This window comes from Genypterus blacodes, unplaced genomic scaffold (assembly GCF_046128005.1).
Source record: "Genypterus blacodes isolate CSIRO-AG114 ecotype Tasmania unplaced genomic scaffold, CSIRO-AGI_Gbla_v1 ptg000275l_1, whole genome shotgun sequence".
NCBI lineage: Eukaryota > Metazoa > Chordata > Actinopteri > Ophidiiformes > Ophidiidae > Genypterus > Genypterus blacodes.
In genome coordinates, this window is record NW_027467066.1 from 17,501 (window position 1) to 35,000 (window position 17,500).

General features: G+C 52.5%; 3 protein-coding genes across 6 annotated transcripts in view; 2 read left to right on the forward strand and 1 right to left on the reverse strand.

The window, feature by feature from the left end:
* Positions 1-47, forward strand: part of LOC143017207 (sialic acid-binding Ig-like lectin 15) — a 2,912-nt gene extending 2,865 nt beyond the window's left edge. The window contains exon 4 of the mRNA XM_076171924.1: positions 1-47. This exon is cut by the window's left edge and continues 399 nt beyond it. Within this exon, the coding sequence (XP_076028039.1) occupies positions 1-47 (47 nt within the window).
* A 1,756-nt stretch (positions 48-1,803) lies between these two features.
* On the reverse strand, positions 1,804-4,560 carry LOC143017208 (uncharacterized). Its single transcript, XM_076171925.1, has 4 exons — positions 4,221-4,560; positions 2,780-3,715; positions 2,608-2,664; positions 1,804-2,210 (listed from the first exon to the last, which is right to left on the reverse strand). Exons 1-4 carry the CDS (start codon positions 4,267-4,269, stop codon positions 1,804-1,806), a joined length of 1,449 nt encoding a protein of 482 aa, XP_076028040.1. The 5' UTR covers positions 4,270-4,560.
* A 4,013-nt stretch (positions 4,561-8,573) lies between these two features.
* LOC143017204 (sodium bicarbonate cotransporter 3-like) overlaps positions 8,574-17,500 on the forward strand; it is a 21,905-nt gene continuing 12,978 nt past the window's right edge. Inside the window, exons 1-8 of one of the 4 annotated variants that reach the window (XM_076171919.1) lie at positions 8,574-8,731; positions 12,103-12,184; positions 13,672-13,815; positions 13,896-14,034; positions 14,117-14,277; positions 14,393-14,581; positions 16,589-16,707; positions 16,864-17,021. In XM_076171919.1, coding sequence (XP_076028034.1) covers positions 8,690-8,731; positions 12,103-12,184; positions 13,672-13,815; positions 13,896-14,034; positions 14,117-14,277; positions 14,393-14,581; positions 16,589-16,707; positions 16,864-17,021 — 1,034 coding nt within the window. In that variant the 5' untranslated portion in view covers positions 8,574-8,689. Of the gene's footprint in view, positions 8,732-10,611; positions 10,726-12,102; positions 12,185-13,671; positions 13,816-13,895; positions 14,035-14,116; positions 14,278-14,392; positions 14,582-16,588; positions 16,708-16,863; positions 17,022-17,500 lie in introns of those variants that run through there. The other 3 variants (XM_076171920.1, XM_076171917.1, XM_076171918.1) reach the window with 3 other exon arrangements.

A 17,500-nucleotide genomic window follows, 5' to 3' on the forward strand; every position in this document is an offset into this window, starting at 1 on the left:
TGCTGCAACGAGGCGCTCTGTCAGCCGCAGGATGCTGGAGGAAATAAGGCGCCGTCATGCAAACTCTGCTGAACTCTGGTCTCAGATTGGGTCGCATAACACACACACACACACACACACACACACACACACACACACACACAGAAGTGGACCTTCTGACTGAGGTTTGTAAAGGATGAAGAATAAAGGACACAGAGACACAATAACAACACAACCTGCTTCACTCTGTGCTCCTTTATTAGAATCATTCAGTTACACTTCATGACGTTTGATTCATTCACACCTCAACAACCTGTCTGTCTGTCTGTCTGAGGTGGGCAGTGCTGCTCAGCTGCTCAGGCTCAGCAGCATCACTGAAACTTTGGCTGAGTAACAGAACATGTGACCTGCAGGGTTGAGACCAGATCACTCAGAGATGGAGAACCTGAAAACCTGAGATGGATCCTGAAGGCGGAGGGAGTTTAGGTCTCCAGGGTTTGATTTGAAGCTTTAGTCATTTGGGCCTAAATGTGTTCAGTCTCTGAGTCTCTGAGCCTCTGAGCCTCTGAGTCTCTGAGTCTCTGAGCCTCTGAGTCTCTGAGCCTCTGAGCCTCTGAGTCTCTGAGTCTCTGAGCCTCTGAGTCTCTGAGTCTCTGAGTCTCAGTCTCACCTGCAGTCTGCAACACTGCCGAGTCAGCAAGTCTGAGAACTAGCATTAGGAAACACAAACTGAGTGTAAAAGCTAAATGAGCGGCACACACACACACACACACACACACACAGAGCAGCTTGATCATAGGAGCTGAAACATGCGACATGTGAGATTCTCCCTGACCACTTTAAAGCAAAACCTCCACTTCTTTAGTAAATCTTAAGACTAACTGATAACAAGAAGATTATAAAAACTAACTCAAGACCTAAACGCTGCGTTTGGAGATTTAAACTGTGTGTAACGCAGCCAAACACACGGATCAGGCAACGGTCACGACCAGGTGTGGAGAAGAAGGAGAAGGATGGGACAATTTAGGTTTCCTCATGAAGTCAGGAGCTGAGTCTCCTCCTTCATGATGTTTCTGTCTGAACAGATGAAGCTTATGCTAACGTAGCAATGAGCAGGCAAAGCTTTCTGGAAGCTGCAACTCTGATCTGTCAATCGTTGCTTCCTACAATCAATCATTGATAACAGACCGGTCGTCCTGGTAACCAGTAACCAGCATTCTAAGCTACCTACACACTAGCATTCATGCTACAAACTAGCATTAGTGCCACAGCCTGATGACGAGACGATGAACATGTGAACATCCTGGGAGACTCCAGCTCACCTCCTCATGGAGATGTGACATTAAGTTCAACTCTAAACGGAGTGATGAGTGAGTGGAGGAGCTGCATGAATGATGGGCAGAGCGACAGGCTGATCAGAGAGACCATGTGTCTGCTTCTCTTTAGGTCTGCAGGTCTCTAATGGACCCTGATGGATCCATGTTGTTGTTTCTTCTTCTACAGCACAAAGAGAGAAGTTCTGCCCTCCACAATAAAAGCTCAGCGTCTCTCCTGGATTCACTCAGTGAGCTGTGTGATGATGTAATGAGGCCAACACCTCCTCACATCTCTGTTCTTCTTCTCCTGTCTGTCGTCAGGAGGCCCTGCATGTTTATCTGCTCTACTTCCTCTCAGCTGCTTCACGTTATGAGGCGACATCACAAAGGAGTTCAGACATCATTTTCCTAAAAATGATCACATTTAGTAAAATTGAGGGACTATGGCTTGAATAAATTGGTAATCATAATCATTGCTGTTGGTCATGTGGTTGCCATGGTTGCAGGGTTAAATCTTGAAGAGCATGGGCGGCTTGTAGCAGACAGGATGTGCGAGCTTACAGCAGTCTTCATCCTTCCAGCCGAACTCCGCCCCTAAGGTCATCATGGCACAGTTGCCCTCCTGCGGGGTGCCCGGCTCCTCTGGGGCCCAGTTGGTGGCGTTGACCAAGTCGTTGTTGACCCAGTACCACTCCCCGGTCTTGGACTCGCGCCTCATTCCGATCCAGACCTCCGTGGCGGCGATGCTTTCCAGGACCAAGCTCAGCTTTTTGGAGATCTGGCTCTGGAGGTCTGCCTCGCTCATGCTGATCAGGTCCAGGGATTTGTTGGTGCAGTAACCCAGCGACTCACGCCAGCCGTCTGCCACTTCACCGATCTCTAAGACTTCTGCAGACAAGAGGCAGCCTCGGAAATCTGGAGATGAGAGGGACAAGGAGCCAAATCACAAACAACACAACAACTCACTGGACTAACTGGGTCCAGATCTTTGAGCCCAGTTTTCCAGGCCTGGAAATGTTTTGGTAAATGATGAATATTTAGATTTATGATGGTAAACTTGAGGTAAACTTGGTGTCACCACTGGGAAGCAAGCAGTGACGGTTGCTAGGAGACGCTGGCTTTTACTGATTGAGCCAACATTTGCTGGACTAAAGATAAGATCAGAGACTTTATTAGATCAGATTCTGATCAGACACCTGCTAATGTACTTGGATTTGGAAACGTGGTGGAATTGGTCAATTAATCAAAGCATGTGATCAATAGTGTCACTGATCAATGTGTTTGTGTTCACAGTGAAGCTGATCATTCATACCTGCTGTCGCGCTGACGAGCGGCGCCGAGTGCCCGAACACTGTGCCGTCATTGGTCCCTACAAAGTACACGGCCATGGTGGAGAAACTGTGCCAGATGAGAGCTTTGGCCTCCAGTGGGACCTCTGTGGAGACGTACTCTGTCCCTGGGACCGCCGCCCACGCTGAACTCACAGGAGCGTCGCCATTTCACCACGATGAGGGCGCGGCCGTCGACCTCTGCCATGAACTCAAGCACATAACAGCTGCCAAACTCCTGCTCTGGGATCAGGTTCAGGAGTAAGCCGGGGCGGTAGAGGACGGCCGGGCCGGAGACTTCCATGGACAGCGAGTCCGGGCTGACGGGTTTGATTTCGAGGGCCGCTTGCTCGGACGCGAGTATAACGGTGTCTGTAGCGGCGGTGAGTTCCGGAGGGATGATGTAGGTGAGCGTGTCTGGCTTGGCCGGCAGCAGGGGGGTGAACAGCATCCCGCAGGTGCAGTTGTGGCGTACGGCACAGGGGTGACCGAAGTAGACCGCCACCGGCAGCTCGGCCGTCACACCGCTGATAGCGTCTTTCTCTCTGACCCAAACCTGCGTGAGCTCGTAAGGGTTAAGAGGGACGGTCTTCTCTTCTGTGCCTGTGATGGTTACTACGTTGGGTTGATCGGCGTTGATGATGATGAGTCTGAAGGGACCTCTCTCTGTGATGTAGGTGGAAGCTTCGCCCACAGGCTCCGTGGTTCCTGCGATCACAGGCACCGGGGGAACGGCGTACTCGGTGCCCAGCTTCTCTATGGGCGTGATCAGAGCTGTCTGCACGCTGTTGCTTTTGTCGTTGATGGCGTAGATGAGGATGTCGTGGTTGCTGCTGATTCGATAAGTGCTGTTGGAGAATTCAGCTTTTGTGAGCTCCAAAGTTCCATCCTCATTGAAGTCGACACCATTATTCAGTGTCTGTACGTCCTCTGCATAGATGTTGTTTTGGATCGTGACTACGGTGTTCGGGTACAGTGAAGTGATTTTTAACTTATTTGCAGAGATATCAGGGTGATAATAGGCGATGTTCTCAGGAAAGGCAACAATGAAATTCTTCCCAGAGTTGTCCACGGCAATGGTGACTGTGGATTCTAGAACAGGAAGTACAGAGTTAGAGTTTAGAGTTCCTCCCTGATATGGAGAGCGTCGCCACTCAATGTGAAGAGCTGCCGACGTGGCTCACACACACACACGCACACACACACACAGACACACACACACACACACACACAGACACACACACACACACACAGACACACACACACACACACACACACACACACACATACACACACACACTGCAGAACAAAGGGCCAGTTACAGCCTTCATGTCTTAATCTTCTTTTGAAATGAAGAGGACAGAACAGTGTGGACACACACACATACACACACACACACACACACACACACACACACACACACACACTGCTGCGGTCCACATGTCCCATGTAGCCAATATGACGCAGGTGGAAAAGAACTCAGAGCTACTTCCTGTCAGCGCTTAGGACCGGGCGCTGACATTGTGTGCTGACCAAATGTCCCGTACGTCCCTGAGGCGTCTGTTTGGGACGAGCTGGGGGCGGAGCTCCGTCTTACCTGGGTACTGTGTGGTGAGCAGGAGGAACAGGAGCGGAGCAAGAGTCATGGTGTCCTCAGGTGGCACGGAGACGAGTCTTCAGCTGGAGCTCAGGACCTGCAGTCACAAGTCACCAGTGTCTCTGTGGTCACATGAGTGAGGCGTCTCTAATCTGACTTCAGCACATTTTTGCATTGATCACAGGACAGAAATAATAAATCAATCATAAATGAGAGCTTTCACAACAAACCGTCTGATCTTAAACTGGCTGAGAAGGACTTTAGACTTTAGAAGCAGAATGTGAAGGATGAACCTAAACCTTCTTGTTCTATTTGAAGGCCTGTGGAGATCTGAACGTGAGACAAGGAACAAACCAGGCAGAGAGGAAACACAAAGATGGGTCTTCCTCTTAAAGTGACAGTGAGGCTGCAGGCTTCATCTGTTCTGCTTCTATTGCTGCTTATTGATCCACAGAGAAGAGCAGCAAACACACACTCAGACTCTCCATATGAGGAACAGTCTGGTTGGTTGGTTGGTTTGCCATCCTGATCAAACATATTGATCATCTGTCACGGAATAAATACTTCTGAGTTTGAGATGTTGTATCACTGTTGACTAAATTCATGCAAATAGCAGCAAAGTTCTCTGTGGCAGAGGCAGCAGGAGCAGAAGCAAAGGCAGAAGAAGCAGCAGGAGCAGAAGCAAAGGCAGAAGAAGCAGCAGGAGCAGCAGGAGCAGCAGAAGAAGCAGCTGTTCCTCCTGACGTCTGACGTCTTTTTTACCTTCTTAGTGGAGAAAACAGCAGGAAAACTCCAAAAATGTGACGCTGTGATTCATGAGGATCTGAAAAATCCCAGAGAGTCCAAACGTAGAGACGGACAGAGAGGCTGCTGTCTCACCTGTCTCACCTGTCTCACTGTGTGGCTGCAGGAGACGAGTGTTTGTGTCTTTCTAACCCGAGGCTTCTCCTTCAGATACGCAAAAATAGATTTGGCAGTCAAACTCTGGAGGGGATTTGCATGAAGAGGATGAGCCAGCAAGACACACACGAGACACACTCAGGGACAAACCAAGAGACACACTCAGGGACAAACCAAGAGACACACTCAGGGACAAACCAAGAGACACACTCAGGGACAAACCAAGAGACACACTCAGGGACAAACCAAGAGACACACTCAGGGACAAACCAAGAGACACACTCAGGGACAAACCAAGAGACACACTCAGGGACAAACCAAGAGACACACGAGACACACTCAGGGACAAACCAAGAGACACACTCAGGGACAAACCAAGAGACACACGAGACACACTCAGGGACAAACCAAGAGACACACTCAGGGACAAACTAAGAGACACTAAGAGACACACTCAGGGACAAACCAAGAGACACACTCAGGGACAAACTAAGAGACACTAAGAGACACACTCAGGGACGAAGTCAGAGACAAACTAGGAGAAATGACAACACAATTTCTGATGATGTAATTTTTCAGCTGATCAAGTTTATTTTTTATCAAGTTTATTTCCTTTAAGTGTAGAAACAGTGAGTGACTTTAGTTCAGCTGTGTCCTGTCTCACATCTATCGTCTGGTTGAGAATCTTTGGATTCGTCAAATCTGATACAAACAAACAGCTGGTTTGTGTTTGTGTTTGACAGTCAAATCAGTCTGAGCCAGAGGACGCAGAGGACGGAGAGGAGGGGGAGGGAGGGGGAGGAGGGAGAGGAGGGGGAGGGAGAGGGAGAGGAGGGAGGGAGAGGAGGGAGAGGGAGAGAGGGAGAGGAGGGAGAGGGAGAGGGAGAGGGAGGGAGAGGAGGGGGAGGGAGAGGGAGAGGGAGAGGGAGGGAGGGAGAGGAGGGAGAGGGAGAGGAGGGAAGGAGAGGGAGAGGGAGGGAGAGGAGGGGGAGGGAGAGGGAGAGGGAGAGGGAGAGGGAGAGGGAGGGAGGGAGAGGAGGGAGAGGACAGAGAGGGAGAGGAGGGAGAGGAGGGGGAGGGAGAGGGAGAGGGAGAGGAGGGGGAGGACAGAGAGGGAGAGGGGAGAGAGGGAGAGGAGGGAGGGAGGGAGAGGAGGGGGAGGGAGAGAACAGAGAGGGGGAGGCGGGAGAGGACGTAGAGGAGGGTGAGAAGGGAAAGGGAAAGGAGGGAGGGAGAGGAGGCAGAGCAGGGGGAGGGAGAGAACAGAGATGGAGAGGAGGGGTAGGAGGGAGAGGAGGGAGAGGAGGGGAAGGATACATGCTGACGACGCCTTCAAATCCATCATCACATCTGCTGCGTCTGATCTCCATGTCTGTCCAGGTGAAATGCTGCTGCTGCCTCTGCTGATGAGGATGATGATGATGATGATGACTCTTTGGAAGCTTCAGGTATGGGGTCAACCTCACAGGACACTCTCTCTCTCTCTCTCTCTCACACACACACACTTTCTAGAAGGATCAGCCCTTTGTTCATCTTTTTCCTGAATGATAAAGAATGTTCCCTTCCAGCAGGCAGAGGGAGTGAGAGCTCTGAGACTGAGACCAGGCAGAGGGAGTGAGAGCTCTGAGACTGAGACCAGACTCTCTCTCCCTCTGCACCCAGTGCTACAGTGCCACCCAGTGGACAGACTGGGTTTTATGTTTCTGTTTATGAGACCATTTACTGTATATAGAAAGCAGTGAGACAGATCCAGAGGAGCTGATTGGTCCTTCACTGGAGGACAGAACCTGTTCCTCCCTCTTTCCTCCTACAGGAAGCTCTTCCTCCTGTTCCCACAGAGCTCTGGGCCGGTCGGGACCTTCCTGACGTTGAGGGCCTGTAAAGCCCTTTGAGACTTTACATAATGGTCTTGACACATCGTACTGACTTACATTACATTACGATCATTTAGCAGACGCTTTTATCCAAAGCTACTTACATTACCACCCATTACAGAGGGGGGGGGGGGGGCAATTGAGGATTCAGTGTCTTGCTCAGGGGCACCTGGGCAGCGACTTGAACCGGCGACCCTCCGGTTCCCAAGCGGAAGCTCTACTCACTGAGCTACTGCCGGTAAAGATAACATGATGACATGATGACATGACTTTGACACCAAAACAGATGAAGTAAAGCATCTGAGGTCCTGAGGGAGAGAGTGAGCTGTAAGCAGCAGGATGGTGTGACGGACTTATGGAACACACACCAGGTCAAAGGTCATCAGAGGGATTCATTAGAAAGCTGAGTGGGGTGTCGCCTCCTGCTGGCAGCTCAGGGTTAAATCTGCTCATTTAATTAAAGGCAGGGAAAACAACAGAGAGTCAAAGCATCAATCATGATTTACATCAAACACAGAAGAATGAGGTCACACAGGATCAAAGCTGAAACTCAATCACTTCAAAAGCTTTGGAAAGTGATTAAAATACTAAAACATGTCTGAGAAAGGCAGAACCTGTGCCTCACAGTGAGGAGGTTGTGTGTACGAGTCCAGGGCCGTCCTGTGTGGAGTCTGCATGTTCTCCTCCTTAGAGACTCACATGTGTCTGTAGGTGTGAATGAGAGAGTGGTTTGTGTGTCTGTGTGACCTGTGATAGATCCCCTCCCCCCCACCTGTCCAGGGTAGACCCCGCCCTGGCCTGGTGAGGTGGGTGTGGCTCCAGTGACCCCACTAGTGGATAGGCAGTGAAAGTGATGGATGGATGGTTCCAGGTCTGCATCGTTGCTCCGCCCCCTGGAGCCGTCCAACCACCTCACCTGGCTCCTGACCCTGACCCCCTGACCCCCCCCCCCCCCCCCCCCGTGAGTGAGTCTCACAAACACAATGCTGTACTATAGACGGACTTCCCAGAATGCTTTGCCCGTCACACTCACACATAATGAGGTTGTAATGAGGGCGCCTCCTTTCCTGGGGATGAATCTACGACATTCTGCAGTTTGAGAGAGCTTCAGCAGGACGTCAGGGTGACTGATGTTCTTTTTGTGGAACAACAATGTTCTGTGTGATGGAATAATCTGAGCAGATTAACGCAGCTGGAACACAAACAGCAGGAGGGAAACGCTGCTAATCACTGATAAGCTGCTCACACAGCACAGCTGTTCAAAGACATCTTCATCCTCCTCTTCCTCATCCTCACATGTTCCCTCATCTCTCTGACAGCAGCAGAGTCCAGGCTGTGTTTCACTCCTAACCTCCACATTACAACAACAACACAAACTAACATCGAACATTTAGCGGAGTGAGCTGTAAACATTCTGTCTCCATTCAGAAGTTTAACAGGCAGCAACTTCAGGCTTCGTCACAGTCTAAGCTCCGCCCACTGCACCTTGCAGCTCGACCATTGGTGGTGCGGAAACTATCCCATCTCATTGATTGGAGGAGCGGGCTGTCGGTCAAAACGGGGCGGAGTTAACGCGTGGACTTCATATGCAGGCAGTTGTGAAGCGCAAGTGGAAGAGAAGAAGAGAGGAAGAGTGGAAGAGAGGAAGAGGAGGAATAAGCGGCTCAGCGGGGAGACGCGGGACTTTGACTGAACATGGAGGAGAAGATGGAGCAGATGAGGCCGCTCCTTACATCCGTAAGTTCCTCTTTTCTCCGCTGCTGTCAACCTGTTAGCTGCCGGCTAGCGAGCCAACAAAGTGAGAGCGAGCAGGAGGACGGAGGAGCTTCAGGAGCTTCAGGAGCTTCAGGAGCTTCAGGAGCTCTGCTGCCAGGGGCTGCGTGGTCCCGCCGGCACTTCCACTCGGGACGTGTGAACGTGTCTGCCGGCTGCCTGCTGCCTCGGGTTAGCGGCGGCGGGTGCGACTTCTTTTGTTTTAGAGACCACGTTTGTGTCAGGAAGTGAAGCAACGATGCGCTGTTTGCCCCTGAACGCACCGCGACTTCATGTGTGCAGCATCCAAACACACGCACACACACACACACAGGAGCACCTGAACACACACACACACACACACAGCTCTCCTGTCTCCTCCTGGCCCAGGCCCAGGTCCATGCCCAGGTCCAGACCCCGGTCCAGGTCCAGCCCCGGCTGTCAGGTGTGACTCATCTAGTGTAGTAAGTTAGTGTGTAGAAGAGTCCAGGTCCATGTAGGAGGTCTTGGTTCCTTGAGGCAGCAGTGTGTGAGTGGAGACTATAACGGGACGGGTTGAGCTCCAGCAGGTGAGAAGAACCAGCTGTCAGTGTTTGTTTACGCTCATGTGTGAGTCCTTCATCACAGCACTGATGAGCACACTGAGGGGAACAGCCTGTGGCCGACACTGGATGGGGGGACGGATCAGAGGTTCTGCTGGTTCAGGTCCACTTGGCTTGTTTAGGGTGTGAAACCAGGTCTGAGTCTGAGGGCATGTGCTGGTCTGCAGGGCCTGGTGGGGGTCCGGACAGACGGGGGTCCGGTCCTTCATTTAGCAGAAGCAGAGCCCCAGGGATTTGTGGGAAATGTGGCGTGGAGTCTGATGAGTGAACGGCTGAACGGAGGAATGTGGTTATTGTCTTTTCACCAGGCCCTAAAACAAACCCACGTTACGCTCAGTGGGAATGTGAGTGTTGTGAAGGCGTCCCAGCTGATCCGTGCTTGACGTCAGCACGCTCGCATCTCTGGCGGTCTGACGCTCCGCTGGGACGTCACGCCGGATTCCTGCAGCGATGGAAACTCAGTCTGAGGGGAAATGAGAGCGAGCGGGGAGAAAGCAGCTCAGACCAGAGGAAGAGGAGGAGGAAGAGGCAGGGAGCGCTCCATGTGTTTACTGGAGGAGATGAAGACAGGAGTGGAAGGAGGAGGAGGGGGGGGGGGCACAAACCTGCTCCAGACTGAGGGGGGGAACACCTGTTACAGGTTTGGGGGTTTGAATCCTGGGCAGGTACCTGTCCCCCTCACCATCAAGGCTGGGGTCAGGGTCATGCTGGGGTCAGGCTCAGGCTCAGTGCTGCCAATATCTTTGATCCGGCAAACTTATTTGTAAATGGTCATTGTGACTCCTCCCTCTGCAGGGGGCGGGGCCTGAATGAAAGTGACTATGGGCCAACAGGAAAGAGCGCAGGAACTTTGGGAGTGAGTTTTTTTCAGAATCAGGAGTAATCCAGCAGAAGTCAAAGCTGATCCTGCTCCCCTGAGGATGACTGAGCCTGATCACTCCACTGAGCCTGATCACTCTGATCCCTCAGAGCGCCCCCTGGTGGACGTGTGGACGCCCGGCTCAGGCTGGACTTTGGGCCTGGGTGTTTCCTGTAAAGTGCTGAGTTCAGGGTCAGTCAGTGAAGCTTGTAATAGTGAACGCTGAGCTGTTTCCTCCTGTTGAATGTTTCCTCTGCGTGGTCGCTCTGACAAACGATCCGTGAAGTAAACCTGCAGCTCTATAAATACACCGCCCCTATGAGCACGTGCACAGAGCGGCACGCTGCTCTCCCTCTCGCAGTCGCACTGTGGCTGCTGGTTTTCACTCAGGCTGATCTCACTTCCTCCTGCTGTGATCTGAAGTTTCACTCGAGCGTAAAGCGGCGATCTCCAGGACGGCCATGGGCGACTTTTGGGGCGATATCGCAGATCAGAGAGCGGCCAGAGGGACTTCAGTGGTACGTATCAGACGCTCTACCAGAAAACTCCTCACATTAACTTAGATAGCAGAATAGAAGTATTCAGTCTGTGGGCTCTGTCACGTTCATCACACAGGAAACACAGGTGTGTGTGTGTGTGTGTGTGTGTGTGTGTGTGTGTGTGTGTGTGTGTGTGTGTGTGTGTGTGTGTGTATCTGCTGGTGTGATCAGATGCTCTGTCTGTATTTAGAGCCGCTCTGGATCAGAACAGAGCTGCTGTCAGTCTGAATCAGCTGTGAGCTCAGTCGGCTCTACATGCTGGTCACTTCCTCTTCCTGTGTGGAGCAGGAAGTTGATGGTATTTACAAACGTTTCCCTTCAGTTAGAGGTTCTGATCTTTAGAGTTCCACAGGCAGCACCGCATCAATCCCTGCTGTGGACCTGTGTCACCATGGTAACGTAGTTGTCAGGTGCGACACACATGCCGGCCCGGGTGTGTGAGACACGCAGCGGCAGGCTGAGGTCATCAGGCGGCTCCTAGTTACCATAGTAACCCAACCTGTCCTCCGCTGCACAGCTCCTCTGCTGCACAGCTCCCTTTGCTCCTCTTCTTCACACGTGGAGTCTCAGACGTCTCCGCTCTTCGTCTCTCTGTCCTCTCACTCCTCTTCATCACTTCCCCCTCAGTGAAGTCTATAGTTTATATTTAACCCCCTGGCTCTCACTTCAGCCGTATAGACTTACACGACTTCATCAGAATGTCCTCACACTGCTTCCTGTCGGGCAGCGTGAAAGGTCGTCTGGAACAGAAGACGGATGATGAAGGACGCTATCTTCCTCTGGAATGTTCCACTACATTACATTACATTACGACCATTTGGCAGACGCTTTTATCCAAAGCTACTTACATTACATTTACCACCCTTCGCAGAGGGGGGAGCAATTGAGGGTTCGGTGCCTTGCTCAGGGGCACCTCGGCAGGGGCTCGAACCGGCGACCCTCCGGTTCCCAAGCGGGTAGTGCTACCCGCACTAGGCACTACCCGCTGAGCCACTGCCTCACCTACGTGTTGGATGTTCTAACGTATAGATTCAGGGCCATAACCTGCTGCTTTAACGTGTGTGTGTGTGTGTGTGTGTGTGTGTGTGTGTGTGTGTGTGTGTGTGTGTGTGTGTGTGTGTGTGTGTGTGTGTGTGTGTGTGTGTGTGTGTGTGTGTGTGTGTGTGTGTGTGTGTGTGTGTGTGTGTGTGTGTGTGTGTGTGTGTGTGTGTGTGTGTGTGTGTGTGTGTGTGTGTGTGTGTGAAATCTGTCAGCACACACACTGCTGTACAAACACACAGCGGCTGTTTAACCTCAGTGTCACAGGATTGTTGTTGCTAGCTTCAGTTCCTCTACTGTGTGTGTGTGTGTGTGTAGGGCAACGATGAGGAGGCGGTGCTGGACCAGGGGAAGACCAGCGCCACCCTCCATACCAACTTTGAGAAGGAAGAACTGGAGAGTGAGTGTCACACACACACACACACACACCTGTGTTTACATCCTGACACTCAAACAGAAAGTAACAAAGCTGAAGCCTGTATGTTTATACACATGTCATGTTGCTGCAGGGCCTGAAGGCCACACACACACACACACACACACACACACACACACACACACACACACACACACACACACACACACTGTGTGTGTATGTGGGACTTACATTGGTGAAGACCTTAATTGGACTGTGAACACCTCGGCCCTTGTCAAAAAGGCGCAGCAGTGACTCTTCTTCCTCCGCACGCTGAAGAAGAACCACCTGTCTGCAGAGCTGCTCAGGGCCTTCTACCAACGCTGTATAGAGAGCCTCCTAACATCCTGTCTGACAGCTTGGTGTGCAAACTGCACCGAGGCAGATCGCCAAAAACTCTAAAGGACTGTTAAAACAGCAGGAAACATAATTGGACTTCCCCTGTCCTCTCTGGAGGACATTTTTAAGACTTGTTGTCTCCCCAGGGCCAACACCATCCTGAAACATGCATCCCACCCTTGTAACTCCCTGTTCTGTCTGTCTCCCTCTAAAAGGCGATACAGATCACTGAACACACGACCACCTGACTGAAGAACAGCTTCTGTGTCAGGGCCATAAGGCAACTCTACAAAATCAAACATTAGACAAGTTAGTACCCCAAGAGTCAACTGTGATATTGGGACACATTGGGACATACTGAGCATCTTCAGCTATGATGTCATGTGATGTCATATGGGGCAAGGGACATGTGATGTCATATGTCATATGTGATGTCATATGTCATATGTGATGTCATATGTGATGTCATATGTCATATGTGATGTCATATGTCATATGTGATGTCATATGTCATATGTGATGTCATATGTCATATGTGATGTCATATGTCATATGTGAGGTTGAGACATCTTGAGCTGTGGGACTTCTTATGTTTTAATGTATGAATGGAACTGTGTGTTGTTTATTTATTGTTATTTATTATTTGTTTGTAGTTTATAGTTTTCTTGCTGTTCATTACTGTTCAAAGATTCAGGCACAGCACAAATGCATTTTGTTGTATTATCATATACAATGACAATAAAAGCTATTCTATTCTATTCTATTCTATTGTAGAATGTGTGAAGTAAACCCTGAGCCTTGTTCCTTTATCATGATGTGAAGATGAGGATTCAATCAGGCACTGAAACATCTGCTCTGTGACTGCTCTGTGACTGCTCTGTGACCGCTCTGGCTGCTCTGTGACCACTTTGACCCCTCTGACTGCTCTGTGACCGCTCTGGCTGCTCTGTGACCACTTTGACCCCTCTGACTGCTCTGTGACCGCTCTGGCTGCTCTGTGACCACTTTGGTCTGTGACCCCCCCCCCCCCCCGTGTGTCTGCAGCTCTGTAGGCGTCCTGACCCCGTTCTTACACGTTGAGTCTCCATGTTGTGTGTGTGTGTTGATAGAGTGGTTCCTCTCTCTCCCTGCAGGCCACAGAGCGGTCTATGTGGGCGTTCACGTGCCTCTGGATCGCCAGGGCCGACGGCGACATCGCCACCGAGGACACAAACACCATCGCAAACGGCGAGACCGCGGCTCGGACCGCGAGGACGGACGAGACTCGCCCACATACGGTAACATCCTGTGTGCCGCTCTGTGAACCCGCCTCACCGGACAGAGCAGCTTCAGCATGTCGCTCTGTGTTTCCCCTCAGACACGCCGTCCCAGAGGGTCCAGTTCATCCTGGGGACGGAGGACGACGACGAAGAGCACATCCCCCACGACCTCTTCACCGAGCTGGACGAGCTGGCCTTCAGAGACGGACACGTGCAGGAGTGGAAGGAGACGGCCAGGCAAGGAGCGCGGCCGGCGTGGGGAAGAGGGGCGGCGGGGCGGCGTCCTGAAGGCTGCTGACTGGTCTGCGTTTGTTCTCAGGTGGTTGAAGTTCGAGGAGGACGTGGAGGACGGCGGCGAGCGCTGGAGCAAACCGTACGTGGCCACGCTGTCGCTGCACAGCCTGTTTGAGCTGAGGTCCTGCATCCTGAACGGCACCGTGCTGCTGGACATGAGGGCCGGCAGCATCGAGGAGATCGCAGGTCAGCACCTTCACGTTTCAACTTCAATCTTAAAATCAAAACGTTGTGCAACAGGAAGCGGCGTTGGCGGTCTGTGGTCTCAGTCGTCCGGTTCTGTCCCCTCCCCCCCATGCAGACATGGTGATTGACAGCATGCTGGCGACGGGTCAGCTGGAGGAGGGCGCTCAGGAGAAGGTGAGGGAGGCCCTGCTGAAGCGTCACCACCATCAGAACGAGAAGAAGCTCAGCAACAGAATCCCTCTGGTCCGCTCCTTCGCCGACATAGGCAAGAAACACTCGGACCCCCACTTACTGGAACGCAACGGTGAGGCCGGAGCTCCTGTCACTCAAGTCCATCTGTCCAAACACTCAGCTGAGTCTGACTGAGCTCACTTAGTTCTCAGTGGTAAAGCTGAGTCTGAATGTTCTCACCCGACCGCCTGAGGCCAAGGAGTGACAAGACCATCGGCCTCGGTGGCGGCCTGGCATGAGGTCGGCACGGTAACGGTGCTGTAGCATGAGCGCGTTTGCGTGCGTGCGTGCGTGTGTGTGTGTGTGTGTGTGTGTGTGTGTGTGTGTGTGTGTGTGTGTGTGTGTGTGTGTGTGTGTGTGTGTGTGTGTGTGTGTGTGTGTGTGTGTGTGTGTGTGTGTGTGTGTGTGTGTGTGTGTGTGTGTGTGTGTGTGTGTGTGTGTGTGTGTGTGTGTGTGTGTGTGTGTGTGTGTGTGTGTGTGTGTGTGACACGGTCAGACCGTCTGACTCGGCAGTTTGTTAACCTGAGCCTGCTGAGTCGGCGAGGTAATGACCAGCTGAGAGCATGTGAGGCACTTCCTGTTTGGGAGGATGAGATGTTGAAGCGTGACGGGTGGACTCTGCACACGCCTGACCACCGGAGCAACGCGTGTGTGTCTTGTGATGCAGTGTCCGTGCGCACAGCTGGAACGTCTGAACTCAGTCGTTGTTGTCGTCAGCAAACGGATGTTAGCATGCCTGTGTGAGGATCAGCTGATACTCCGCTGCAGGCAGGCCAATGTTACGCCTTTCTCTGCTCCTCTCTGCTCCTCTCTGCTCCTCTCTGCTCCTCTCTGCTCCTCTCTGCTCCTCCCTGCTCCTCTCTGCTCCCCTCTGCTCCTCTCTGCTCCTCTCTGCTCCTCCCTGCTCCTCCCTGCTCCTCTCTGCTCGTCCCTGGTCGTCCCTGGTCGTCCCTGGTCGTCCCTGGTCGTCCCTGGTCGTCCTCGCCGTCTGTCCAGTCTGCATGCCCTTTGAGCAGCATGAGCGTGGTTCAGCCGCTGGTTTCCTTTCCTTTCTCACTTCCTTCTTCTCTTTAGGGGAGGGTCTCTCTACCTCTCGTCCCTCCCTCCTTCGCCGTTTATCCTCCATTGCCATCGGCGACCCCCGCCCTCCCAGCCCCACCCCCTCCCTCCCGGGGTCTCTCCTCAACCTGCCCGCCCCCCGTGGAGCGGCCGGAGCTCGCCGGGCCTCCGCTCCGGCCGGGCTGGTGGGCGGAGCTCGGATCCCTCAGGTGGTGATTTATCCTCCTGAGCTACAAGAAGAGGAGGAAGAGGAGGAGGAAGAGGAGGAGGCATTGAAGGTGGAAGATAAGCCGGAGGAGCTGCCCCACCTGGATCAGCTGCTTCCTGATGTGGACAAAGGCAAATATCCGTTGAGTCTGGCACGGCGTGGCGTGAGCTAACGTTTGTGTGTGTGTGTGTGCGCGCGTTCTGCTTCCTGACGTGTTGCCAGCCTGGAACGCCGCCCACTGGCCCCTCCCCTCAAAGCTAACAGCAGCTACAAGCTAACATGAGATGTTTGCACCTTGTTTCTAATGAATCACTTCCTGTTCATCAGCTGCTTCAGTCCAGACTCTTCTTCTTCCTCTGTGCATCCCAGAATCCATGTCTCTTCATTTCATGGACACGTCCTCCATCCATACCATGGATATGGATCTGTTGGACCGTGGTAATGTTCTGGCCCGGTTGACAGTGAGGCTCAGCTGTTTCCACCTCAGTGATGATCTGTAGAGGTCCGACTGAAGCAGGCCTTCATGTGACCTCTGACCCCTCCCCCTGACTAGTGTGTGTGTGTGTGTGTGTGTGTGTGTGTGTGTGTGTGTGTGTGTGTGTGTGTGTGTGTGTGTGTGTGTGTGTGTGTGTGTGTGTGTGTGTAAACATTCTTTGCCTGTGTTTGTAACGTGAACATGATCATCATCACACACTTACATGAGTTTACTCTGATAAGGAAAGATGCCAGTGTCTCTGCTCTCTAACACACTCCAGGTCTGAGAGTGTGTGTAGAGTTACTAAGCGTGTGTGTGTGTGTGTGTGTGTGTGTCAGGTCTGTTGGCTTCTCCTCAATCAGCTCCAGGAAACCTCGACAACAGCAAGAACGTTGATGGTCGCATCCACGGAGGAGCGAACAGCAGCAGAGAGAACAGCACAGTGGACTTCAGCAGGGTGAGTGGGAGGGGCCTGATGTAGGCCTGGGCCAATCACAGGCCTGTCTGTGTGTGTGTGTAGCAGCTGTATTTAGGGCGCCCTCTAGTGTTCTCAGGGGAGCCCTCAGGATGATGTGTTACAGCTGTACTGAAGGTCAGAGGTCATCCTGTTCAGGTGGACATGAACTTCATGAAGAAGATTCCTCCCGGTGCCGAGGCCTCAAACGTTCTGGTCGGTGAGGTGGACTTCCTGGAGCAACCGATCATCGCCTTCATCCGTCTCTCACCTGCTGTGCTGCTCACCGGCCTGACAGAGGTCCCTGTGGCTACCAGGTACACACACACACACACACACACACACTGCTCACCGGCCTGACAGAGGTCCCTGTGGCTACCAGGTACACACACACACACACACACACACACACACACACACACACACACACACACACACACACACACACACACACACACACTGCTCACCGGCCTGACAGAGGTCCCTGTGGCTACCAGGTACACACACACACACACACACACACACACACACTGCTCACCGGCCTGACAGAGGTCCCTGTGGCTACCAGGTACACACACACACACACACACACACACACACACACACACACACACACACACACACACACACACACACACACACACACACACACACACACACACACACACACACACACACACACACACACACACACACACTGCTCACCGGCCTGACAGAGGTCCCTGTGGCTACCAGGTACACACACACACACACACACACACACACTGCTCACCGGCCTGACAGAGGTCCCTGTGGC

Excerpts from the sequence above, each read along its gene's own strand:
- LOC143017208 (XM_076171925.1), bottom strand. The coding sequence starts at position 4,269 with ATGACTCTTGCTCCGCTCCTGTTCCTCCTGCTCACCACACAGTACCCA. Across the intron at positions 3,716-4,220 it reads GCTCACCACACAGTACCCAG|AATCCACAGTCACCATTGCC; the intron begins GTAAGACGGAGC and ends TTCCTGTTCTAG. Across the intron at positions 2,211-2,607 it reads GCTCGTCAGCGCGACAGCAG|ATTTCCGAGGCTGCCTCTTG; the intron begins GTATGAATGATC and ends TCTCATCTCCAG.